This window comes from Corvus cornix, chromosome 1A, assembly GCF_000738735.6.
Source record: "Corvus cornix cornix isolate S_Up_H32 chromosome 1A, ASM73873v5, whole genome shotgun sequence".
In the NCBI taxonomy this organism is placed as follows: Eukaryota; Metazoa; Chordata; class Aves; order Passeriformes; family Corvidae; genus Corvus; species Corvus cornix.
This window is the reverse complement of record NC_047057.1, coordinates 6,953,863-6,979,926: the sequence shown is the minus strand read 5'-3', so window position 1 is coordinate 6,979,926 and position 26,064 is coordinate 6,953,863. Positions and strand designations below refer to the sequence as shown.

The window sequence follows — 26,064 nt, the reverse complement described above, 5'->3', positions numbered from 1 at the left end:
GGGAGACCAAAACAAACCCTTAACTCATCACCAAATGCAGTCTGATGTCCATGGTGCCATTGCCTACTCATTAATGGCCACTGTCTGCAAGACAAAGGGCAGTTGTTGTTTATCCAGAGCCACCTCAAAGCTTCTCAGCAACATAAACACAGGCAAAACTGAGCTTTGTCACTGCAAGAAGAAAAGGCCAAGCTGGGCTGGTTTTCCAAGAGGAGAAGGATGGGGTAGCAAATAAATGTCACAAAACCCTGCTGTGGCTTTTAGGTACTGTTAGAGCAGCAGCCTCACAGTACACGGGACCTTAGAGAATTCTCCCTGATGAATTCCAACTCTACAGATCCAGAGGAACAACCAAAACACAATGTCAGCTTATGATCAACTCAATTCTTGTGTCTCCCTCGTTCCTGCTGCATGAATTCAGGGTGGGCACATCCAGCCAGGTGACTGGTGATGTCACTGTACATTGTGACACACACTCTGTATTCTGGGATGAGCCTGACTTACTTTTATTTCTATTCCTCTCCCCTTACCTTACCAAAGCACCACCGTTCACAAGTCTTCAACAAGAAATAAAAACAAAGGGATTCAGTGAAAGTAGCACACAAGGGGAGAGACTACGAGAGACCACCACCAAAGATTAAGTGGAACTTCACAAGAGTTCTCTTGAGGTTACCACTGAGAAGAGAAGGCTCTGGGGAGACCTCATTGCAGCCTTCCAGTACCTAAAGTGGGCTTATAAAAGACTTACTTTTTATATGGCCAGGTAGTAATAGAACAGGAGGGAATGGTTTTAAACTAAAACGGGATATTTAGATTTCGTGCTAGCAGAAAATACTGTGAGGGTGATGAGGGACTGGAATGTGCTTCCTGGAGAAGTTGTGGATGCCTCAACCCTAGAAGTGCTTAAGGCCAGGCTGGATGAGCAACCTGGTGTAGTGAAAAGTGTGTGTGCCCATGGCAGGGGGGCTGGAACTAGAAAATCATTAAGGTCCTTTCCAACCCAAAACATTCAGTCTTTCTACGATCATTCCCTGTTACATTATCTACAACAGCTATTTAAGTCCTCCATGCTTCATGATATGGGACAGCCAGCAGAATTCTTTGCTGAGGAGGAAATGTCATCCCCATTGGTGTGTCAGCATCAATTGTAGCTGCTTCAACTTTTACATTGGAGCATCTGTGCTGGTCACTGCTGGAGAGAAGTCAACAGCCACTGGCTCCTAAAAGGTGACACCTGCTGCTCTCTGATTATAATTAAGAACCTTGATTTTACGGATACTACTGGCTCTGAAAGGACAAAAACTGCAAACTTTTCTCCCTCTACTAACAAAGAATCCCAGAATCTATTTTTCAAAAACAAATAGTCAAATCCTTTCTTTGAACAAGACAGATGACAGATCATTGAAGCTACTCAGCAATTTCCCACTCTGGCTCTAAGACACGTAGTTTTCCCCAAACCTTAATCAATCATATTTGTATTACAAACACCAACCAACATAATCAGAGCCAAGCTAGAACACATTCCTTGTGCATTTCCCCCCAAGCAAGCACTGTCAAATCTGAGACAATGACGTTCTGCTAATTTGCCAATAATTTATACAGACACCACTAAAATGTGCTTAATCTTCTAAGAGATTCAGTTGCTTGACTCCAGATTTCAAAGAAAAGCATGCAAATATAGCAATAAAATGTATTCCGTTTAATCAAGTGAACACATAATAGACTGATTTACATTGTTTTATGGCATCAAATAAGTTTTCTGATGTGATTCCATGTGGAAGAAAAGGGGGAGGTTGCTGTAAGTATATTTTGGCAGAGCATTAGAGGTCACAGACAGCTGATTTCTTAGTGAAATGTTAAAGGCTTCCAAAATTTGTCTCATGGGAAAATGGAAACTTCCCCTCTCTACTACATCTTTAATAGAAAGAAAAGAATAGCAGAAGTCAGCTCAAATATTTCAGTTTATACTTGCTTAAATTTTGGGAAATGCAGTTTTCTTATTTTAAGGTATATAAGGTCCACAGTATTTGTTTGCATCCCACTATGTTAGCACTGCACCAGATACGCCATTAGACTGCCTGGGAGAATGTTCAGTAACATCATGACAAACCATTTGGAAGCAGAGCTAAGAGTCATACAGCAAAGTCTGTCACAACTGTCAAAAAATTCCATTCCATTTTATTTGGAAAATATAATGGAAAGAGAGAGGAACCAAATGAAGCCTGTGTGGTATTAAGTCAAATTAAATATAGTTCATAAAAATTAAGGCATTTCTGCATTACAGAGATATGGGTCCAGTGATGAAAAAGGAAATAGTGTTGTGAAGAATGAACTGTAATTGTGGCTGAGAAAACATACAGAGAGAGAAGGGCAAAAACTAAAGGAGATGTAGACAGATGCAATTTGATGGCAGTGAAAAGCTCTACTCATGACTGAAGACCTGCAATGTTCAGGAAAGGCTGCAGTGCCACCAAACATCTCAAGTCCAAAATTTCAAATATATTTTTACTTTATTTTATGAATGTCCATCAGATATATATCTTTGATGCTACAACACACTAGTTGAATAAAAATCAACAACATAAAAACCCTCATCATAAAAGATCCAAGAAGTGAAATCCCAAAGCCATAACCATTTACTCTGTGAGCATATCATCTTTGACAACCATATATAAATGACATCATGACAACAAATACAATGTACAATAATAAGTGTGCAATGGTACAAAATATACAAAAAGGAATGTGTATTTAATATACATTCAACATTACCCCATAAAAATCTTTGTTGGGAAAGTGAAGTGCCTTTTTAAGACCAACAGAAAATGTACACCACTTCAGTTAAGATGCCTAAAGGATCTCCCATCAAAAGAGTAAAGAGTGTGTTCTTTCACTGGAACTATAAAATAACTGAGCTGAATTTTCCCTAATGAAAAAAAATCTAAACTTCATAAAATTTTTGTCCACATCTAGGGTATAATAAAATATTTAGAGTGCAGAAAATTCAGTTTAATTTAAATTTTACTTAAAAGTGGGCCCTCTTTTATTGACAGACCTAGCTCAGTCATATAAAATCAAATATCTATATTCCTTATAGTAAAAAGACCATTTCTACCCATGTCACTTTTCTGGTTTTGATGCATTCCACAATTCACACAAATTTGCTGTAATGAAAATAGGAGTCTGACCAGAAGTCAATACATGAATTGTTGCTCATTTTCTCTGGCTCTATACATGTCTTGCATAATTTTACTCAAATATTTTTTGCCTAAATTTCAGATTCCTTTGAGTTCGACCTCAGTGGGAATTTCAGGAAATTATTACTGTGGATATTATGAAGATCACATGCTTATAATGTGGCTGATTTTATGGAAAAGTCCACCTAGCCTCCAGTTTCCAAGGCATTGCTTTGTGCCTTTCCTCCAGAGCTGGTACTTGCCCTGACACAGAATGCATTTAGATGCTGTGCAAGTACATAACCCATGCTTACCTCTGCTGGACACCCATCCATCTATCCATCCATCCATCCATCCATCCATCCTCCCTCCTTCCTTGCATGGGCCCAGGAATAAAGGAGGCTGAGTATTTCTAAGAAACCTCACAACTGACAAAGCTGATCCCTGATTCCCAAAAATGGAGATTTTTGCCGTACCTCCAGAGTTCAGGCTTTGCTGGTTCCCAACCCTGTGAAAGATGACATATATGCCACCCAAGGGAGGACACTGAATCTGCCAAAGATGTCTCTTGAAAGGACAAGCTTCCACAGAGAGGGACAAGTGCAACTTGCACTGTAGGTACCACTTTACATCTCTTTATAGACTTTGAACCTGCTACTGCCTATAAACTCATGGGCCCAGACCTACAATTCACACAACAGCAGTTACCACATTTAAATTTAATAGCACTACGTTTTACCCCAGCCCTGATGGCCATGTCTTAGGCACCAGAATGGGTTCAATTTGCAGGTGCAACACTGTTCCCTCTTGCATTAGAGGTAAACCCAGACCATCCAAACCTTCAAACCATTAAAATCGGAAGTATTTTCCAAAGTTCAAAACTCACCTGAGGCTCATTCCGAGTACCATTCACAATTTTGAGTTCAAGAGAGACTCACAGTTATGCCAGTAAACAATAACACACAACTTTTGCAGGAGGCTGCAGGCCTCTCTGAAAATCATTTCTTAGCAATATGCATCGAAGGAGGCAGAAGGAAATGAAAGGTACCTATAAATCATATGGCATGCCTGAGTGATGCCCAGGTGAATGCAAAAAATTAATGTTATTTGCAGTATGTATATCTCTTCCTGAGTTGAATTTCATTCCCAGTATGGAATCCAAGCATCTGCTTTCTGTTTTTTGGCAAGGTACTCAATCACATGGTAAGGCAATCCAATTTTCTGTTTTGCTTCCTGTCTTCTTTCCTCCTAAATGGCCAAGCATTTCTCACCAAGATCACCACTACAATGTGTGTCAGAATATGTTTAAAATATGGTCCTGTAAAAATAGAAATTAGGTTTGTTTCTTTGAAGGCAGCATTAATTCTTCATATATTCTGGGATCTTGAAGATTTCAGCTGAACAGATTCAAAATTATCTTCCTTTTCCTGAAATGGAAAAGACAGGTTCCCATCAACTGGGTTTCCTCAAAATCTCTCCAGCAGTCAGCACAATCACTTCTTCTCTCAATATCCTTTGCCAAAAACTTCACTTTATTTTTACAACAGTAATTAAGGGCACAGTTTGACCCTTTAATATTTAACAACATTACTAATTCTGTAAAAATTTGCAAAACCAATAAAATTATGCTATAGCTATTGTTCATGGTACTTATTTTAGAGGGTACAGGGAAAGTCTGCATTTCATATTCATAGAACAGGACAGGTTGTCTGAGCTGGGGAATTGCAAGGTAATCATCTCTATGGTTATTATCACTTATTAATGTGTTTCCTACAATATATAAAGTGCTTGAAGCATAGCCTGTGAGTGTGAACACCACGGCCTTGCTCCTGGATTCAAATCTCAACACCTCTTCTGGGGCACCCACAGGACAAAAAGAGTCTACAGATCATCTGTCGTCTTGCAAATCAGGGCTAGAGGGTTGAGTTTTCTCTCTGTTTCCATTTGCTGGGTGACAGCCTAGGCCATCTGGCCAGCAGGCATCAGAGTGAGCAAGAAATGTGGACATACACATCCAAATAGTTTAGAAACTATCTTAAACTACTTTCATAATCTGATTTCTAAAGCCACCCCATACAGATCAGGACTGCCTGGTGCAGATGTGAGAAAGAAGGGGAGAAATTGTCCTTTGCTAGTCTAGTGCAGAGTATGTGCTCTGAAGAACCTGGTACTGTCGTGCTGGAGACAACACACACAACTAGAACAGCCTCCACTCTGAAACAGGTTTGTAATTATTTGACTTCTATCTTCTCATTAAAAATAACTCATCCCTTTCTATATTACAGGCCTAGCTCTCAATCCCTTGGGTTCTTAAACCCACTAATATCTTTGTGACATGCTGGAGAAACGCCATTGCCTGAAGCTTGAACATACAGTTAGGATGCTGCAGATTTTTCTTTTTCTCTCATTCTACATATCTCCTTTTTCTCCCTTGTTCTCCTCCATATATTTTTTTCTACATTTGACATGCATATGTAGCAGGACATGACCCTCTTCATCTTTTGCATAAATGAGAAGTGATGTCTATAACATTTGTTTTCGATAAATATGTAACAAATTTGAGTTATCTGCAGGGATACAGGACACAGAGCTACGTAAGCTAATGAGGTACTGGAAGCTGAGTTTGCCAGCTATTGTTATCTAGCAGTAAAAAAAGAACAAGCTTAGAAATATCTGACAGGCTTGTTGAAAAAGGAGAGAACACTCAGGAAGATTGCTACAGTGGATACAGGAACATTAAAAATCTCCAAGTAGGCATTCAAGTTGTCTGAATACTGAAGTACTAGAGCTTGCTTCTATTTTTGCAACATCACCAGAAAATTTGATGTGATTTGATTTTATTTACATTTTCAATATTCTCAATATTGAATTAAGAATTAATATTGAATTTCTGCCCCTTTCCACAAGGATCAATATTGATTTTGCAGGACAAATAGTCAGGCGGGGGTCAAGGGAAAGTTCTGCACATTATCTGTGCAATGGTAACTTCTCCTAGGAGGGATATCTGGGGAGCAGGTAGAGTGTGGCAAGAGGACACCAGTCTAATAAATAAAGTAAAATAATAAAGAGAAGAGAATACTAAGGGAAAAGAAAGGCAGCACACAAGTATTAATTACACTGCACTCAATCACAGAAAGAAAAAAAAGGCATATAAGGAAAAAATATCAAAATTCAGCATTCCGAGATATTATTTGGACAACAAGTTAGAGTACAATATTTTAAAATAAATTTTTGTTACGATCTTTTAAGAGACCTTCCTAGGAAGGTTCCTCCTTTTAAGAAACTTTCTAAGAAACTCACTTCAACAAAACTGTTTGAAAGGGAAAATGTTATTCACCTGTATCCTGATCATAACAGATGCCCCCACTGCAATCCCTTAAAGACAACACTACCCTTCCCATAGTGCAAACTTCAAGGCACTTGGAACAAAGACCGAAGTGCTTTTGGGATCTACCATGATGGCCCTCTGTGTCTCCTCTCAGAAATGTTCAAAGGACACCAAAGACTTTGGTGCTGTCAATTTAGACATGCAACAATCCACATCACATGTACTGCAGAAAAAAATGCTTTTCTGGTGTTGCTTCCCACTGAAATGGAGGAGGCTGCTGTATTGGACAACAGGCTGAAGCTGATGCTTCCTCTTCAGCTGAATCCTACTCAAAATTATGGTTCTCAAGTCAGCCATGAAGCCAGCCCAGGTGAGCTGCAAGCAGCTGGCTGTTGCCTGTGTTGCCAGTGTTAATTTTTTGTATGTCTAATAGCTTGGTTTGCCTCAGCAATGGAGGTGCCTGTGAGGATTCTGAGCAGAGAGATTTTCTCTGCCATTAGCTGGTTTTTCCTGGTGTCACCCATGCAATAAAAAATGCTGCTGAAATCTCTTTGTGGAGGAAGGAGCATTTACCCAAAACTCTACAACATTTTTTAATTTTATCCAGTCTGTGGATTTCAGCAGATCACTATGGACTGGATGAGGTGTGCGTGGGAGGCTGCACTGCTGTGAAATTAGCATCAAAGACTCATCACATCCAGTAATAAATAAAGGTAATAATTATTTTTAGCGTTAATATTGGTAATTACTACTCACCTTTGTTGCCAAGGACTTGAGCTTTCCCAGCAGTGACTGCTTATTTGAATATACTATTTCTTCTTCATTATCTTCTCCTTCCATTATAGCACAGCTGTCAGCAGCTGGCAGTTCACACTCTTTTGAGTTCGTTGTCATCACTAATTTGGAATATTTATACTCCAGCCTGAAGATACAAAGACATACAGGAATGGATTTTTTCTCAAACGCCCCATACTCGGGGTTTTTGTAATTTAGATTATCTGCAGTCCTCCCATATAGTTACTTCTGAGGTATTTAGCAGAAATTAGATACTTTTCAATCATTAAAAATATGTAACCAAAATAACATTAACAATACACTGAGCTCTTACTCTCCAGTTAGTCCTCTATTCTTATAAAAGAACCATGCTTTCCCAAAAGACCACAAGTAGGTTGAGAGGGATTCCTGCATGAAGAAGTGCTGTCTGGGGCAACAACCAAAACAGAACTGAGCAATATGGTCAAGAATCTAATTTTTTACCAAGGTGAAAGGGACTAATTAGACTGAAGATACTCTTCTGGTCTTCAGAGCTTGAGAAAGCCGTGTTGCTTCAGAACCTAAACTCAACTTCAAACTCTCAAGGGTTAAAAAGACAGTTGCTATTGGGAAATTATGCCATTATAAATTACTGTGGATTTTCTATACTTTCCTCACCAGGATTTTTTATAGCCACTGTTGACAGAAGAAACATCACCTTGCTGTATGAATGGGTTGATCCTACAGGGTACTTCTCATCAACAGTGTCATAAAGTCAGATCCAGGAGAAGTCTTTCTGTTCACTCCATCAAGCTTTTAGCTAACTTTTATATATAATACAATTTGCAGTACTTACTTCTGGTTCTTCTTCCAAAAATAGCAAGTCAAGGCTATGAGCAGAACGGCTGTGAAAGCACCAACACCAGCTCCAACTTTAAGCCAAAAATCCACTGTTTCACAAGTGCTGGTCCTTTTTTCTGGCAAGGGAACTCCTTTGATGCAATGCTTTGGCTCATTCCATACATACAAGGTTTCCTTTCAAACAGAAAACACCAAAAAGTGAGCTGCTTGTAGGAAAAGAGAGAACTGTTTAGACTTAAGAGAAAACAAGCTGTTCTGAGGTAGAAAGATCAGATAACTTTTCAATGAAAGCAAACCAAAACACATCCTTCAGGTTTTCAGACTCTAGGTGAAGTCATATTGTCTAATCAGTCATCCCCTTGCTCATGCCTACAGGTTCAGGCATGGCAAAAGGATTTCCTCTTTCATATAGCTCTCCACATGGCTCAATATGGATTGGACAGCTATTGGGAATGAGTTGTGCCTGCACAGGAGCTCTTGATCAACAGGACAGTCTGACCCTGTGGAAGGACTTCCTAATATTTGACTAGAGAAGGTAGAAGCAAAAACATCACAAGCAAGTAGATGAATTTATGAACTGAAATTTGGAAACCTTTCCAGGCCTGCCCCTGATGTTTATGGCTATTAAAGAAACAAAGTCCTTTGGGCACTCCATCCTTCAGAAATAACTGGCCCGCATGTATGAATGCATTGAGAGTTCTCATCCTTACTCACACAGCTGGTCAGCACAAGCCAGCTCTCCTCCAGGAACCACACTACCATTGGCACAAACATTCCTGAGTCTCGACACAGCTCCTCCCTCGGCCTGCATCCAAGCCAGCTCAGAGCCTGGGCTGAGATCTTCCAACCCTACCTGTACTTATGTATCAATTTGCACACCAAATTTCAACAAAAGTCCAAGTTATACCCAAATGAGCCCACTTGACTCGGAGACATGGGTTGTGTACCTGAAATCCTTTTTTGCAGGCTCCCTCAATCTCATGGTAGTCTTGCTCTGTGCAGAGAGGACAAGCTTCTGCACTTTCCCATACAAAGTAGAAAGTGCATCCATCGCAGGTGCCCGCGGGGCAGGAGCTATGAGGAGAGCAGAGCTCAGTTATCAGTTATGAAAGAAACACTCTGGGGTTTGCATCCTCATCCACATTCTGCTGCTGAAGATTGGGAGTGGGAAGTAGGAGAAACGGGTAAACATCCATCAAGTCAGCAGATGGAAGAATCTGGGGGAAGAATTTTTCCCAGTTTGTAAAATGCTTTCTCAAGTGAAAACAGGTGTTGAGCTATCAAAGCTCTAAAATAACAATTCAGTTTCTGGCAGGGGGAGGGGAGGGCTTACACCAGTGTTTCACCAGTATACACCTCCATCACTTTTCCCCTGCACACGGTGGCTGTTCCAGGTGAATGCTGCTATCTGGTTCCTGTAGTTGTTCTAATGATGTCTGGGTGATTTAGTCCATATGGAATGGACTTGTCCTGTCATGGTTAATTACTAGAAGGATGTTCACCAGTTAATGAAGAGATAACAGCTTCTCTTACTCTAAGAAAAACTAATGGCCTATTTTGTATTCAGCCTGCAGAAGAAAGTTGTACTGGCAGTGGCAGGACAGTCACGTAGCTTTTGTTACTGACAATCACATCAGGTCTAACAGCAGCAATGGCCAAAAGTCCATGCAAGAAGTTTGGTCATGCAAATATGAAATATATTCATGCAGAAAAATGCATTTAAAGTTGTGTTGTTCCATATCATTTTGAAACCTGATATCCTGATCTGAAGCACTAAAATCCCCAGCTCTAAAAAGCCCATTCTGGCTTATCTAGATTTGAATTTCTGAATTCAAATTGTGAATTACAGAGCATTTTTCCAGCCTACATGGCAAGAGCACTGACAGACCTTTCTCCTCAGCTGCTTTCATCTTACTGTAGCTTCATGTGATACTAAACAACATGCCTGGAGGATCAAGGAGCTACATTATTTGACATATATCTGATACCTCACTGTGTGAAAACAGCTGACTGCTGAGCTAATCAAAGGGGGATAGGAAAGGAGAAGTCAACATGAACTGAGATAAGGTACATGTGTCAGCTGTGTGCCATTTCTGCCCATGCTCACACTTTTAAAAGCAAGGTAGGTTGTTCGTCTCACTTACTGATGCTTTATGACAGTTCACATCGTGTTTATCCTATGGTACTGGAAGAACAACTGGAGAATTTTCACATCACAGCTGACAGACAGTGGCTTATTGCCCAGCATAATTTGTAGTGTGATAGGTCCCTCAGAAACTGGGGTAAGCATCTCCAAAGGTGTTCAAGTATCAATCAATCAATCCACTTCACCTGTGAAGTAGACTCTACTTTGCCTTCATTCAGGCAAGCACAGTTCATGTGTCCTGAGAGGGACAGGGATCAAAGCATCCCACACTTCTCGCACTGTTAACTTTTGGGAAGAGGACTTAGCTTTTGGGAAGGAGGATGAGTAAAAGGGCAATTAGCAGATTTATACTAACATCCAGATGGACTAAAATGGGCCTTGATAACCAAAGAGGAGGATTATCAGTGTTGAAGGGAACTTCTGAAGAATCACAGTGTGTTGCTAAAAAGTAATAGAATTGATTCTTTTACTTTTTTTTTCCTTCATAATTTTTCAGTTATGCTTATGCTTGAAGTTATGTTTATGCAGGCATAAACAGGATTTTGGAAGAAAGAAGCTTTTTAAAGTCCCTCAAATCAGGCTGAAGGGAAAAAAAGTCAGGCAAATTGAACACAAGTGGTACAAGGTGGCCAGGATACAGTGATGAAACACATAAATAAATATATCCCAAACATAAAAAAGACAGACAGAGCTCTCATAAGCATTGCAATAGCAGATTTCAAAGTCCCCAAAAAAATAATTTTCCCTAGCCACTGCTGTAGATCAAGAAAGAAAAACTACCTCTCAAAGCCTCGACTAGGCAGTTCTAATCAGGAGGCCAGTGATTAAAATAAGGAACTGAAATAAAGGAAAAGTGAAGACAAGAAAACATCACTGCATTTTCTTTTGCCTTTAAACTCAGAACAACCTGCCACACAGCCTAAACACAGTCAGTTGGTCTGCTGGAAGGTGATGGACACCTAGGAGAAACAAGTGACTGAGGAGGGAGGGAGCACTCCTCATTTTTATTATATTACAATATAAAATTACTAATGAGTTTTGTAAAGATTACCTGAGGAGCAAAGACTTTTTGGCACTACTAGGACACAAAGACTGAAATACCTGGGCACAGAAAGCTCTCCTTGGTCTGGTTTGTTGGGGTTGCATCTCATTGTCACAACAGTGGCGCGGCCATTTTCACAGGAGGTTGTCACTGTTGAAGACCTAATGTCAAACAAGAGGAGAAAAGTAACACATTTCCACTACATTAAATGGATATTGCTCTTTCATAGGTCTGTAAACATTCATGCAGCTGCAATATTAATGAAATACCCTTTACCACAGCGCTTTTGACTTTGCCAGTTGACAAGAAAAAAAAGAGCAACAGAATCAGGGTAGGCCTCACCAATTTATTTAAATCTCAAAGTGCTCTGAGATGCCACTTTGGGAACTGCTCTGGTTTTCTAGCTAGTTTGAAATCTGCTGAGTCAAGGACTAAACTTTCCCACAAAACAGAACAGAACAATTGAAAAGGAGAATCACAGGTGCTGTGGTTGGTGTGTTACTCTGCTGGAGAGGTTATGATGGCTCACTCCTGGCCTTGCAACCTGAGAACCAAACTTTCCTGAAATAGCACAGGGCAAAGGGGATTAAAAAAATCTTACTCCAGCATGATAGACATTGTAAGCCAAGTTCATAGCATGCTCAAAGTCGGGTCACTGGTGTGGGGTTCAGTTTGCAGAATCAGATACATAATTCAAGTATTCACATAAGCATAAAGTGCTGTTATACAAAGTCCTATATTCAAATAAGTCTCAGCTTAGAAACACAGCTGACATGAAGACCAGCATGTAGACATCTGAACTGAGCTGATCTTTGAGCTACTTCCTACCCAAACTGAGGCATTCTTTTTACAGAGAAGAGTGAAGAATAGGAAAAGCATACTAGTAACTGCATGTCAAAACAATTACTGTTAATCTTGATTAGTTTTTTTTTGTAGCATCAAAGTAAACACAAATGAAAGTGAAAGAAAATACGCAACCAGAAGTGGACATTTCAAAGACATATATGAGAAAATATGGAAAGTAACAGGACACTGAAAGTGGCATCTGGATGAATCAAAGCTCTGGTATCACTTCCTACAGATCAAGCATAATTTAGATTTGAGTAAAGAGTGCTTGCTGATTTTATAAGATGATCTTCAACATGTCAATCAATATCAGGCAGATACTGATTAAAGTGATAAATATTAAAGGTGAGTTAAAGCTTCCCCCTCACAGCTTTGCTTTCCTTTAAACAAATGAAGACATTAGACATAGCAATAAGCAGCATTTTTTACCTACTTGTAAAAGAAATGCACATCCGGAATTTTGCTTGGAGAGGGAGGAAACATATCTGCCTTGATGCTGATATTTTCCAGCATTGTTTCAACAGTAGCTCCTAAAATGTGAGAAAGAAAAAAAAAAAGGAGCAAACTATGAATGGATTTTTGAGGGTTTTACGTGTAGTATTTCCTCAGTCTGAAAGGTGTGGATCTCACTTAATAGCATTACTATACATTACACACATTTTTTTCTAACTTAACTTGGCAGATATATATGTTCCTCATACAGTCTGATTTCCTCATGTAGATATAGCAAAATGAAAAATTTAATAAAACACTGGTGTAAATATTTATTACTCTTTTACTTTAATTTAAAGCTATCGTTGGATATTAAAGAAACATAAAATAATTTAGGCTGGAAAAGGACTGCTGAAGAGATCTGATGCAACCACTCAGAGAATATGCCTCGAATGTATAACACTCACACCTCAAAATCATGTAATGACAATTTGCAGTACTGGGGGAAATGAAATAACAAGACTCAGAAGGATTATGGAATCATAGGCAAGCCTTGATGGCAAAATTTGGAACAAATGATAGCCTGGTGTGTGAACTACATGGATTTTGGGCAAAAGCTGAAAAGGAGGAAAATTCTATAAACCAAAGTTCTTAGAGATCCTTTCAACCCCATGAACCAAAGAAGACAGAAAATATTGGTGTTCCACTGCAACATTTCAGAAGAGGGAGTTGTACAAATGGCGCTGCATCCTTCTAGGGAGTTAAAAATTTCTAGAACAACAAGAAAAAGTGGTAGTGGTCAGAAACTGGTAGAAAGACTAAAGAAAAGAAGTTTTGCACTTGTTCTTGAAACAGTCCATAGAATCACAGCTTCACAAAATGGTTTGGGTTGGAAGCGACCTTAAAGGTCATCTTGTTCCAACCCCCCTGCCATGGGCAGGGACACCTTTCCCTAGACCAGGTTGCTCAAAACCCTATCCAACCTGTTCTTGAACACTTCCAGGGATGGGGCAGCCACAGCTTCTCTGGGCAACCTGTGCCAGTGTCTCACCACCCTCACAGGGAAGAATTTCTTCCTAATAGCTAATCTAAACCTACTGTCTTTCAGTTTGAAGTCATTCCCCCTTGTTCTGTCACTACACACCCTTGTAAAAAATCCCTCTCCGGCTCTCTTGTAGCCCCTTTAGGTACTGGAAGATGCTCTAAAATCTCCTTGAAGCCTTCTCTTCTCCAGGCTGAACAACCCCACCTCTCTCAGCCTGTCTCCATAGGAAGAGTGATCAGCCCTCTGACCATGTTTTGGCCTCCTCTGGACTCACTCCAGCAGGTCCACATCCTTCTTATGTTAGGAAAGGCAAACTTCAACTATTTTAAAATTTAGCAATTGAGATAAAGAAAGGCAACAGAAGAGCTTGATATCTTTTCTTTGTATTAGGAAAAAACAGGACTATCTCCTTGCTTTCCAAGTCAATGACTGCCCTCATTCCTTCAGTGGCAGGAGACAATACTGGCATCTACTTGGAATGAATGTTTGTGAACTAGCAAACCCATACCGAAGAGTGACCTTTAACAGAGCTTTTGATGACAGTGAATTGTCAAAAGACTCATGGAGAGGGGATATGGTGACCCAAATTACAATGTGGCTCTCACAATGAGTCAAAAAAATGGTAATGGAAAATGGGTTTCAGTTCATGGACAGATACACAATGAGTGAAAGGCAACATGAATTTATGGAGAACCTCTCTTGTTGAACAAATTTGATCTCATTCCTTGAGTGCTGATGAACTTGGTTGCTAAAGAAAGTTATGTAAATTTATCAAGTATTTCACTAATTACCACATGAGATTCTAATTAAAAAGTTAGCAGTGTACTATCAATTAAGCTCACACTCTGCATTAAAAACTATTTAGCTAAGTCATTATAAAATTATCTGGCCATGGGATGTCTCCAGGCTTGTCTGGGCATCGATACTGAACTGTGAAAATGCAAGATTAACATCAGGGATCTGCAAGTAACTGTATAATCCATGCTGGTAAAGTGTGTAGATGAGACAAAGATTAAGAGGATTAAAAATAAAATACAGAGCAACTTGGTTGCTTGGTTCACTTGGGAAGATGGTCCCAAACAAACTAAATATATGACAAGTACAGCAAGAAATGAAGGCCAGTCTTAAGAAAGAGAGATTTTCCCTTGGAAACTGTAACTTTGAAAAAACATCCAGAGTGGACATCAGATCCAAGAAGCCATCATGAAATCCCATGAGTTTTGAAAAAGAAGGATGCAGGGATTCCAAATACAAAAGTGATTTTTATTGCCATTATAGAAAATTAAATACTGGAATACTATTAATAGTATTAATTTATATTAATACTATTTTAATATAAATTAAATATATTTAATTTATACTTAAATTCTATGCTTTAAGTATAAAAAGTTACAGAAACTGTAGAAAGAGCCACAAAAATTATTCAGATGCTCAAGATAAATACATGATAGCAAGACAATTAGAAGAACTTGGTCTGCTTAGTTTGTCAGAAGGGTGTGACAATTCCAGTACACAAAATATTTCTTCAAGAAGGAAAATGTAGCTGTGATATGGAGAAAGAATAACAAAAAGCAAGAGCTGAAAACCGAAGTCAGGGAAGTTGAAATAGGAAACAAGTCTGCTTTAAAAATGAACACAGAGACAGTGTTTGACCAGTGAAAAAAAATACCAGTGACTGTGGCAAAACTTTTATTTCTGGCAGTCTTAAAAGTCCAGGTTGAATGTTCTTCCAAAGATGTGCTTTTGTCAAACATGAGTTTCTGGGCTCAGTGCCAGGGGAAAGTACAAGCACTCAGTGCCTGTAATGGATAGGTGAGCAGACCAAATGACTTCATTGTCTAATCCGGCCTCAGATTCCGGGAACTTGTGAGCTGGACCAATGTAAGACTTAATGATGTGCACAGCCACGTGCTCCCATAAGCCTCCTGATTCCTCACCTAATTAAGTCCCCACATCCGTTTCTTCTTGTGAAATTGCCCAAGTGGGATCTTGGCATGGGCAGAAACACTTGGATGAAAGTGAGTATCACAGTCATTGGTCTTGCCCTGAGTGAGGTGGGTACAGAACATAAAAAAACCCCAGTGCTTTTTAATTACACTCTCCAGATTTTTGTGCTGAAATGCTAGGCACAGTGGGACCCACCAGACCAAGCACAAGGAAGAGTGAGTAACACAGAAACAGAAAACTAAAAATGGGCACAGCCCTTACTCTTCTCCTCCAGCCATCAGCTGAACTGAAACATCAGCAAAACACAGTGGCATCTGTGCAGAGCTGCTTTACAGCTCAGAAACCATCTGAGACTGATCCTGGGCTGCCCCTTCACTCTTCCCTCAAAGTAATGCAGCTGCTGAGCCAAGAAGGATTTACTCTGAAGCCCTAATATACATGAGAATACATCCACAACCACAACAAGCAAAAGACAAACCATGTACCTAAGAACCTGTCAGCAAGGCTGTTGGACTGCAGAGCCAGGGCTGTTCGGAAACCCTTGCTGTCTGATGGGATGATGGTGGACTGACACACAAAAGCTCCCACAAAATTGGAAAAATCTTCTGATTCTGCAACCATGTCCTTCACAGTAACATCTGTGATATTGTCAGTGCAAATTGCCATCTTCTTCCCCTGTGGACAATCAGGAAAAAAGGAAGAAGCCGTTGGTTGTTGGTAAGACATGAAAAAGTTTGGGAAGGGAGAGATTGCAAACTTCCTGATTGCAAACTGGATGAGATTCATTCCTTTACCTTATGACAAGTTGATGTCTCTATGTGTCTGTCATAAGAGGGACAAACCACAACAACAAACTGTGCCATCGTCAAAGCTCCAATCAAAGCCTTGTACAGACTCAAATACAATGCCACCTCTGGCAGGTGTCTGATCAGAAATCTGTGCTGTGGAGCACTCCTCTTTGTTTATCTTGACAGCACAGTGTTTACTTGCAGAGCATAGTAAAATGGCTTGCAAAGGAAAACCCTACTTCCCTTGCCTTTAAATAATATACTGTAGAATACCTGTTTATTTGGGATTTAATCCAGATAAAATATTTTCAAAGCACAAATACATGAAATCCCTAAATAGATATATAGCCTTCAAGACTGCTTTAATGTCACATGTCAAGATCAGTGCTAGAATCAGAGCAACAGGAATGAAAGACAAATTACCAGATTCAGCTTTCCTAACAAAATATCAAGGACTCACCACCTAATCATATGGTTAGTTGTACTGTAGTACCTTTGTAGTAGTTTGGAAAAGTGAAGACCAGACCCACAGAGGAGAGAGCATATCTGTACATTTGTGGATCTAGCTGTCAGCAGCTCTATCCCAGGTGGTAATTAAATACACACTGAAGCCTAAAAGTATGCAAAATGCTGTAAAGAAATGTGACTACTCATTTGTCTCAACTCAAGCAAATCCTTTGTTACATGGGAGAAAGACTTCAGAACTTTACAGGGCTGAGCATTATTGTTAACTACACACATTGGCTTTCATGGGACACTGCCAAACACCGGTACTGCTCTGAAAGGTCAATTTATGTGTGTGACAACATGCTCTGTTTCAGTCCAAGCCCCAGACAGAGAAATCTTGACTCTGTGACAGAGCCTGTTTAACTCGCAGACTAAACAAATTTTTCTAACACTGTCCAAGGCTGCAAAGTCAGCACCTGGGCATCTTGGCCACTGGCAGACAGCAGGGTGACCAGGGGCTCTGCATACGTCTCCAGTGAAGCCATGACAGACACATATGGAAAGAAGTTGCCAGCTGAAAGACTCAGACTCTTCACTTGAGCTCCTTGGTGACAGCACACAAAGGTCAGGGTTCTGATGCAAGTGACTCAAAGGCACAAGAACTAAGAAAAGGGATGTGACAGGAATTTTCTTCTGAGCATTATTTATGGCCTAAACCACTGTCATCTCTGCTCTGGAAAATCACTTGGCTGCTCAAAAGTCCTCTTGCACTGCAAAGCGAGATCCAAAGAGAAGTGTTTACACAGTATTGGTGACAACTCAGCTAAAACAGAGTCCCTGTCCTGCCTCAGTGTGACCCCAGAGCATCAACACAGGCAACAAATTGGCTCATCCTCCCAACCCTCAATGCCAGCTGAGCTCACCTCATTCCCACACAGGCTGATGTTAAAGAAGTGGAAGAACTTGGTCCCTCGGGAAGTGAAGCTGGGTCCACTCATCAATGAGCCCACCTGGCTGAGGCTGCTAAAATTGTAATTCAGGCTCTGGTTATCCTTGACATAGGACACCAGGCAGTCACTGAAGCATGCAGAGTGGTCCTGCAAAGCAGAGGCATCCATTAAAGAGCAGTTACAGAACAGCAGAAAAACATTCACCTAGGAGTTAAAGCACAGGTGCAGACAGGACTGCGTTCCTTGTTAAGGATGAAGGGGAACTCTCTCTTATTCCCATAACTGATCTTTCCCTTGGGAGAATTCCGGTTTCAGTCCCTTGCAATCATGTATCAGGACTGCAATGTTCCCTAAGCCTGGTCTTCCTGTCGTCTGCTGCATTAGCCAAGAGAATGCAATTTCTTGCTTTGTTTTGTTCTGGGTGCTTTTAGGATCCCAATGTTCCAGCTTAAAGCCCAGTAAACAGACCAAAACATGGCCTTGCTTACACTTGCATTTTGTAAAGGAAACACAAGAAACAGCTCAAGAAACAAGGGCAGGATATGAACTCAGTTGAAGACAGGCAGAATATGAACAAACTGGAGCTGTTCTTCCAGTACCTGTGCAGCTCCTTGAACATGATAAATGTTTACCTACGCTTACAGTTTCATGAAGGGGAAACTTGTTACAGGTTTCTAGAGGCCCAGAAACATCATCCAGCTGAGGAAGTCCCTGAGTTTAAAAGAGCAGGCATCTGGGATAGTTTTGGTGGAAGTAACGTATATGCTTGCCGTGTTTGTACACTGCCCACAGTACATCTTCTTGAAATGAACCTTTTTTTGAGCTGATATTGTCACTTTTATATTATTATTCACAAACAGAAACTAGACTAGTGACATTGGAAGAGTGGGCTCATTGGTTATAACTATACTCCAGCGCTCACAAGGCACATGCCTGTAGGAAAGCACTTAAAGCAGCCCTTTGAGAGCTTCTAGCCCAATAAACACTGTCTGCCCATCGCCCAGAAACACTCAGGTTCGGTACCTTGGTGCTCTTGCTGCCAGGCCCACATGGGATGCAGGCCTCACTGCCATACACCTGGTGGATGGACAGGAAGGTGTTGGCCGGACACTCCTTGCACTGGCTGGTCTCTTTCTCAATGTAGTGTCCTGGCGGGCAGGGCACGCAGGACGAGCCAGACTGCTTGGAGCCCAGGGCACAGGCCCGGCAAGAAGAGGCGACTCCATCCACTGCGTTGGTCACCGTGATGGAGTAGATCTTGGCCATGTCATTGATGAACTGTCTACTCTGGAACGAGAGCCAAGGAAACCACCCCGGGGTCATCACACCATGGCACTGAGACACTACCCTCATCTCTGTGCACCAGTTCAGGGATCAACTTATCCATGGCTCTGTCCTTCCTCATGGATTGTTTATCCACAGCTGCCTCCCAGAGGCTGCTTTGTGGTGAGAGCCACACACCCCTTTTGAGAAACCTGTGAGCTTCAACAGAGGGCAGGAGTTCTGGCAGTGAGTGTCCAAAGAATGCTGTGTTGTAAAGCCCCATACACAAAGAATTACTTACATCTTGGCCCTCGTTTATTCTCTGAAAGGCCCAGGTGAACGTGAAGGAAGCATTTTTGGAGATGATGTGAGTGTAGGATTGTTTTTCTTTACTTCTTTCCCATGATTCCACCACATTGGTATTTTTTCGATTAACATCCTACAAAATGGGCATAATTTTTACAAAAAAAAAGGAAGAACAAAAGTATGGTCATACTACACTAAGCACTAGTGTTTAATGATATAGAAATTAGTATATTAAAAGGACTCCACAATTTCATTTAACACTTAATAAAGCAAACATACTTGTTTTGCACAACTGACAAATTTTCAGACTCTTCTAAATTTTCACTCAATTCTCTTTAAATTAAGAGTTGGTTCCTTTACACAGCCACTAAATACAAAAAAGAACCAGCTTCCCCTTCCAATGGAAGGGGCAAGGGATCTGCAGATCCAGTTGCCTTCCTCAACTGATGGACTTTCAAACAAACATTGGTCTGGTGCCCTACTGATCCTCCAGGTCATTGACAGGATCAGGTTCAAATTTCCAAACTGTCCTCTTCCTATCCCTCTGTCCCACATCTCGACTTGTCTCTCCATTACTCCATGCTAACTCAACAGCACAAGAGACACTGATAATTTCATCAGTCAGTTTAACAGGGGGAAAATTGGCTCCTTAGTGCCCAACGATTTCTTTTAGAATAAATAGATAACCAGGAATGGTTCACAACTCACATGATGGAGGAATTTTACTAGGTCATTCATTAAATCCTTCCTGCAAGGGCACTGCAGATACTAAACTAATGCTGTGCTTAATCATAATAAACCAAGTGCAACTAATCACACCTATGCAGAGGTATTAAAGTGACGTGGAATAGCAGGCAGAGTCCTCAGTCATGGAGAAAGAGGTCTCACTTACTGCCATGAAGTACAGCACACAATCTGCTGAACAGATGGTCTCAAAAATAAAAGTAATCCGTCCGAGTTCTGACCCAGTTGCTCCTGTCACTGATGTCGGAGGTCTGTTTAACAGAGAAGGAACAAAACATTTACACGGTGCTCTCCAGACAGGCAGCAGTCAATCCTTCAAATTCCCTTTTGTATGGTGAAGCCATCAAAGTCCTGTCACAGAAAACCTGTCCTTGCAGAACGGCAGGTGCCTCTGCACTGAGTATTGGGTGCAGCAGGGTCATTTTTTAAGCATCTTAAGTTCTTTATGGTACAGTTCCCTCCTTATAATGAACACCCAAATTTTACCATATTGGTAGGGAACCTTATTATTAAAATGCATTACATACCTCAAGTGATTTACACCAATGTAATTGCACCTACCTCAGCTGGAATACAGCGAAGGGAGGATGAGGTTCATCTTCCACACCTGATCTATCTCAATATTCAGCACCTGGTGTGAGCTAGGAGTCTAAGCTCATTCTTTCGACAAAGACACAAGCACCTCAAGCAGGTATTTAATCCTGTCTGAGGGCTCAGGAGTGGTGGGATTCCCATTATTCTGCAGTGTCTGCATCTCCCTGCTGGCTCCACGGGAAGCACAGACTGTGCAGGCTGCCTGGAGCCAAAGGGCAAAGTAACTTGGGTTTCACTAAAATACTTTTAGGGCAGGCACCAGTTTCCACCCCACGGCAGGTTTAGCTGGTTACTGTGGAATAATTTAGAAACAGAGGGATAGGAACATCTTTCCTCAGTTTCCAGACAGTCAACTGGCTGTATCTTGGACTGAAGCAAACACTGCTAAAAACCAAAGTCTTACACACTTGCCTGCCTCAATGGACAAACTGGGGACACAGGAATAAAATTTAAGTTTCCCCTTGTCTCTTATTTATTACATTATTCCACTTCAGAAAGGAAGACTCACATCATCCCTGGGATAGTGTGAAATAGGTATAAGGGACTGAAATAAATGCAAAATAGATGAAAAAATATCCCATTCCTTACTTAAATCCTGGGATGTGCAAGTTCAAGATAAGATAATCATTGTCAGAGCCTCCTGCACCACTCTGGATGTGATCTCCAGCCACCTCCCAACCTTTACAGGACAGAAAAAGAAAGAAAAATTCAATAAATGGGTGGCAAAAGAAATCTATGTTACCATAATTTTTTGAAAATTCAGTATTTCAGTGTATTTTAAAGATGCCTGATATAAATTACAGAGCAATATCATAATGCTTCCATTTTGAAGAATTTTAGCAATTGTATGAACTGCTGATTTTACAGGCACTTGTCACCTTTGAAATCAGCAAAGCAATTGAAATTCCCTGACCTGTGCTGTGCAGCTCAAGGGGGATGATCCATCTGATATCTTTCAGCCTTAAAACAGATGAATCAGTGAATCTGCGTGTTAAATGTTAAGCACATACTTCAGTTCCCCTCTGCTCAACACACATAATTCAGAGCTTGAGTTACATCAGTCTGACAGGGTGGATCAGACCGAGGAAAATCTGTCAGAGAGGGCTGGAGACATCCCAAACAGGATCATTTTCACCAGTGAGCTGTGACTGCTCTCTGCTGCAATTTTAGCACATGTGCAGAGAGAAAGCTTTGAGTGCTAAATGAATAAAATCACAGACTGTAATTAAGTTTCCTAAAAGAATTATGTGTGACCTCGCTGGGCACAGTTATCACAAAACAGAAAATGAGATAAACTATGGAGAAGACAAAACAGTGCTTTTTTTCAATGGGGATATGAACGCATCTAAAGATGCATTAAAGCCAGTGGTGGGATTGGTCTTTGCTGAGGGAACTCCATACAGGCTGCAGCTCCTGCCCTCTTCTGGTGTACAACAGATTTTTTATTTCTTTCTGATACTGTGACATTGCTTCCCACAAGCAATTTCAAGCCTGGTGCAACTAAAGGAAAGGGAGGAAACTGTGTTTTGAGTCATATAGCCAAGAGCACACTCATTTTGATGGGTGCTTCATTACAACAGGGATCCATGCAGGAGACAGGCAAACAACACAGGGAGTTTGGCTCACCATTCATCCCATCACACTTCGAGTTGCCAACATTAAAGCAAGATGTCTTCATGTTTCCTGGCAGGATGTTCCACCACTTGTACTCAAACCCAAGAGCTGGTTCAGTCCCAGCAGGGCAGGCTTTGCACTCTAAGGGTGAGAGGGCAGAAAAGGATATCACACAGCCAAAACACATCTCAAACAGTGTTTTAAAGAACTTAGATACTGCTTTTTTCCTCTCTGAAGCAAGTAATAAGCAAAGAAAATAGTTTATTTCTTTGTAGTTAAACAGTCAAAGACTTATCAGGACCAGGAGAGTGGAAATGAGACCAGGATTTTATAAATTGTAGATTGTAACCTCGTGGTAACTAATCTGCAACTGGTCCCCCAAGTCACACTTAATTTTAATAGATTCAGCTGAAGGTTTGATAAACAAGAGTTCCCACAAAATGCTGTAGGGGACCATTGGGTCAATGTATCTCAGAATCAACAAGCCAGAGTTTAGGCTAGACAATGCTGGCAGGATGTTCATCTGACTGGGCTTAAAATGAGGTTTCCACAGCAAAGAACTTAGCATGGGCAGGACAATGGCTGAGAAGGAATTGCTGACTGTAAAAGTTCTGATTCCCTTCTCAGAATCCCTTAAAATAACTCTCAGGATGTTTATATCAGCCAAGAAATGCATCCAGAACACAGCAGGTCAACTTAGAGCAACAATCCCTGATAAGAAAGGACTTAGGAGAGAAACCAGATATCCACATCCTGCTCTCCAATGTTATTTAACAAGTACTTAACACAGAATGAACACTGGCTTATGATGATCTGTCACTAAACTAAGTCACATGCAAGCAGATGACAGCTTTTGGAGGGACATGAATTTTTTTGCAGATTCCTACCCTGTATCCCATCCGAAAATGTGCCTGGTGGGCAGGGAGTACAGGAAGATGAGGCATTGTTGTAAAAGCCAGGATTGCAGGGTGGACAGTCCTGCCTCTCTCCAGAAGGAGGCAGGGTCAATGCATCGGGGAGATCCTCTCTGCAGATCTTGGGTTCAATCCACTTGTACATGATCTGAGTCTGGAAGGAAGAGACACTGAGCTCACACAGTGTACTATGAAGTTTTAGGACTAGATGCATCAAGGAAGGTCCCCTTTGTAAACTAAATTAGGGTATTCCCATCATTTGAGACCAAAAACAGACCTTGCACATCCAGGACAGTAAAGGGGAGGGAGGGTAAGGGTCACAGAAGTGATTAGGTTCATAGGAGATTCCACAATATCAGACTTTAAGAACAAAATAAAAATGTGAAGCTTAAAACAATTACTACTCTTCATTCCTATTTAATTAGTAAATTTCCCCATGCAAATGATTCTGAGGAACATCAGATAAATAATTCTAACTGGATATGCAACTTCTGCATTTTAACCACAGTAACACAAAATATAATTTCTGTCTTATAAAAGCCCTTTATTGGGAAGGCATCTCTTAGCAGAGAGCACCACACATTCTGCATTTTTAATTCATACTGGCTTGTTCTTTGAAAAGTCCCCAATTTCTCTCCTGCCATTTTTCACCTATTGAGAAAATGCCAAAACCATGAAGGAGCTCTCCCAAAACCCCTCCAATCCTTCTTCATCACATAAGAAGCAGTTTATGAACACTAACATGAGTCAGTCCATGGTGTTACCCTATACAACAGTATCACTTCATCATCATCACCCCCCTTTGAGGACACAAGTTTCTGTCTTCAGGAGAAGGATTAGGTGAGATGCATCACCCATGAAGTTGTATTTCAAATTTCATCTGATTTTGGGTCTGTCTCTGAAAGGGTTTTATATCTCAAGATGAAACTTAGCTGAGTTCCACAGCTGAAAAGCCCAACTGGCAAGAGTTTAACTTGTCCACAGCTCCCACTCTGGGTACCCCCACTCTGGGTACTTCCACCCTTTGGTCCCAGTAATCAGGGATCTTGAGGCCAGAGGCTCAGGTAAGGGAGATTTCACTTCATGAATTTGATACAGAGCCCCTGTCACCCTGGGCATTGAGCTGCTTGCACTGAGGGTTAGCCCTCCGGTAACACAGCGCACTTGAAGAAGTATTGATCCTCCTTGAAACTGTTTCAAAAAATAAGCTGGAAGAAGTTCAGGCTCAGGCCCTGGCTCCTGGGGGCTCCAATTAAGCTGAGGCTCTCACTCTTCATCCCTGCCTGCATTTTGTTGCAGCCATGCCTGTGCCAGGTCATGTTCCCAGGCTGACCCACATCCTGACTGACGCATGGACACAGTGTTCCAGCTTGACACTGGCCATGCCTCATCTCCACGGACTCGTCTGGCCACCTTGGTTGAATCTGGTCACTGGCACTGGGTCTGCTTTGCCTGCTTTGTTCAAGCAGACTACTCCTGCTGCCAGAGTGGCACAAATTCCTATGGATCAGGACCTGTTCCTGCCCTTGCTGCTCCTGAACACTTAAGAGATTATCTGAAATATTGCTCCAGAAATCCTTCAGCAGCATCAGGGTGCACAGCATTTAAAATAAAAAGGCTCAGGAACTGGCAAAGCACCTGTGTGGTTGCCCAGAGCCCAGACACACTACACACCACAGGAAACCTACTGCATCTGAGCAGGGAGAAGAGGGTCAGAGAGTGCCTGTGGCCATGTGGTGAGGGGTTCTGAGGCTGGGGCTGAAGCGCTCAGCCTGGGATTTTAAAGCAGCAGGCAGATGAAAAGTCAAGAGTCAAGTGCTTAAATATCCTGAGGCCGCTTCTACACATGGAGTGGGACAGCAGAAGGGAGACAACAATCTATTGTTCAGTGAAAACCTGGCTTATTTTAGCATGGATCAATAGGCTGGTCTTTTACAGCCACTGTTCTCCTGAAGATGGCCTGCAGAGTCAGGCCCTCTCATTGAGCTGCATCACGTGGAGAGATGCCTGGGGAGTACAGCAAACTTGGACCGATTTTCAGAGATGCAGAGCAGTGAAACCAATCTTGAAAACTCAGCCAATGTGTGCCTGTGACACCTGCTGCTGTCATTGCAACTGGACAATGAAGGGTGTCTGCAGAAAAACCCACTTTGCATTCCAATGATGTCCACCAGTGAAGGGGAAGGCCAGTGAGGCGGCAGAAAAAGGGTCAATAACAGGAATCTATCCAATGCCAGGGAGACTTAGACCACACAGAGCAGTGACAGAACAATCTGCAGGAGGCTGCAATTAAAGCTGTACCTGGGGGTGCAGCCATGAACACTGCTGCTAATTTCTTGAGTCATTAGTTAACAGAGCAGAAATCAGTGAGTCAAGACCAGGTTGCAGAGCCTGCCAGCTCTGGGGCTAAACTCACTGATGCTTCGTTATCAAAGCATAAGAGCTCTCAGCTGCATTTTGAAACTGGCTGATCAGGAGACTCCAAAATACTCCATCCTGCCACAAAATATTAGGCCAGAAAGACACAGGTGTTAGGGAATTTGACTGTTTGCAATCACATCTGAGAGATGGGATCTAAGAGAGATGGGAAAGAGACAAAACAGGCCTGACCATGTGTCCACACCTCTGTGGGTTTCCTATAGCAGTAAACAGAAGTTTCCTCTCCAAATTCCTCCAAAAATCCCACTTGACTGCTGAGACAAAGCCCGGCTGCTCCACCAGCAGGTCCCTCTGTGAGAGACTAGGTGGATCTAAGGTCTCTGGGTGAAACAGTGTCCTGAGAGTCCAAGTTATTTCAGGCATCCCGTGGGACAAACACATTACCAGCAGCTAAGCTGCTGCACATGAACACTCCAGGCTATGTACATA

At 41.4% G+C, this 26,064-nt stretch overlaps 1 protein-coding gene across 1 annotated transcript in view; it reads right to left on the bottom strand.

Annotated features, from left to right (window-relative positions):
• Nucleotides 1-1,678: 1,678 nt before the first annotated feature.
• ELAPOR2 (endosome-lysosome associated apoptosis and autophagy regulator family member 2) overlaps nt 1,679-26,064 on the bottom strand; it is a 95,608-nt gene continuing 71,222 nt past the window's right edge. Inside the window, exons 9-22 of the mRNA XM_010407759.4 lie at nt 23,170-23,350; nt 22,295-22,423; nt 21,257-21,347; nt 20,223-20,325; nt 19,326-19,463; nt 18,785-19,048; nt 17,735-17,908; nt 16,062-16,251; nt 12,586-12,682; nt 11,366-11,467; nt 9,066-9,192; nt 8,114-8,292; nt 7,261-7,426; nt 1,679-4,603 (exon numbers count right to left, since the gene is read on the bottom strand). Coding sequence (XP_010406061.2) covers nt 4,544-4,603; nt 7,261-7,426; nt 8,114-8,292; nt 9,066-9,192; nt 11,366-11,467; nt 12,586-12,682; nt 16,062-16,251; nt 17,735-17,908; nt 18,785-19,048; nt 19,326-19,463; nt 20,223-20,325; nt 21,257-21,347; nt 22,295-22,423; nt 23,170-23,350 — 2,001 coding nt within the window. The 3' untranslated portion in view covers nt 1,679-4,543. The remainder of the gene's footprint in view (nt 4,604-7,260; nt 7,427-8,113; nt 8,293-9,065; nt 9,193-11,365; nt 11,468-12,585; nt 12,683-16,061; nt 16,252-17,734; nt 17,909-18,784; nt 19,049-19,325; nt 19,464-20,222; nt 20,326-21,256; nt 21,348-22,294; nt 22,424-23,169; nt 23,351-26,064) is intronic.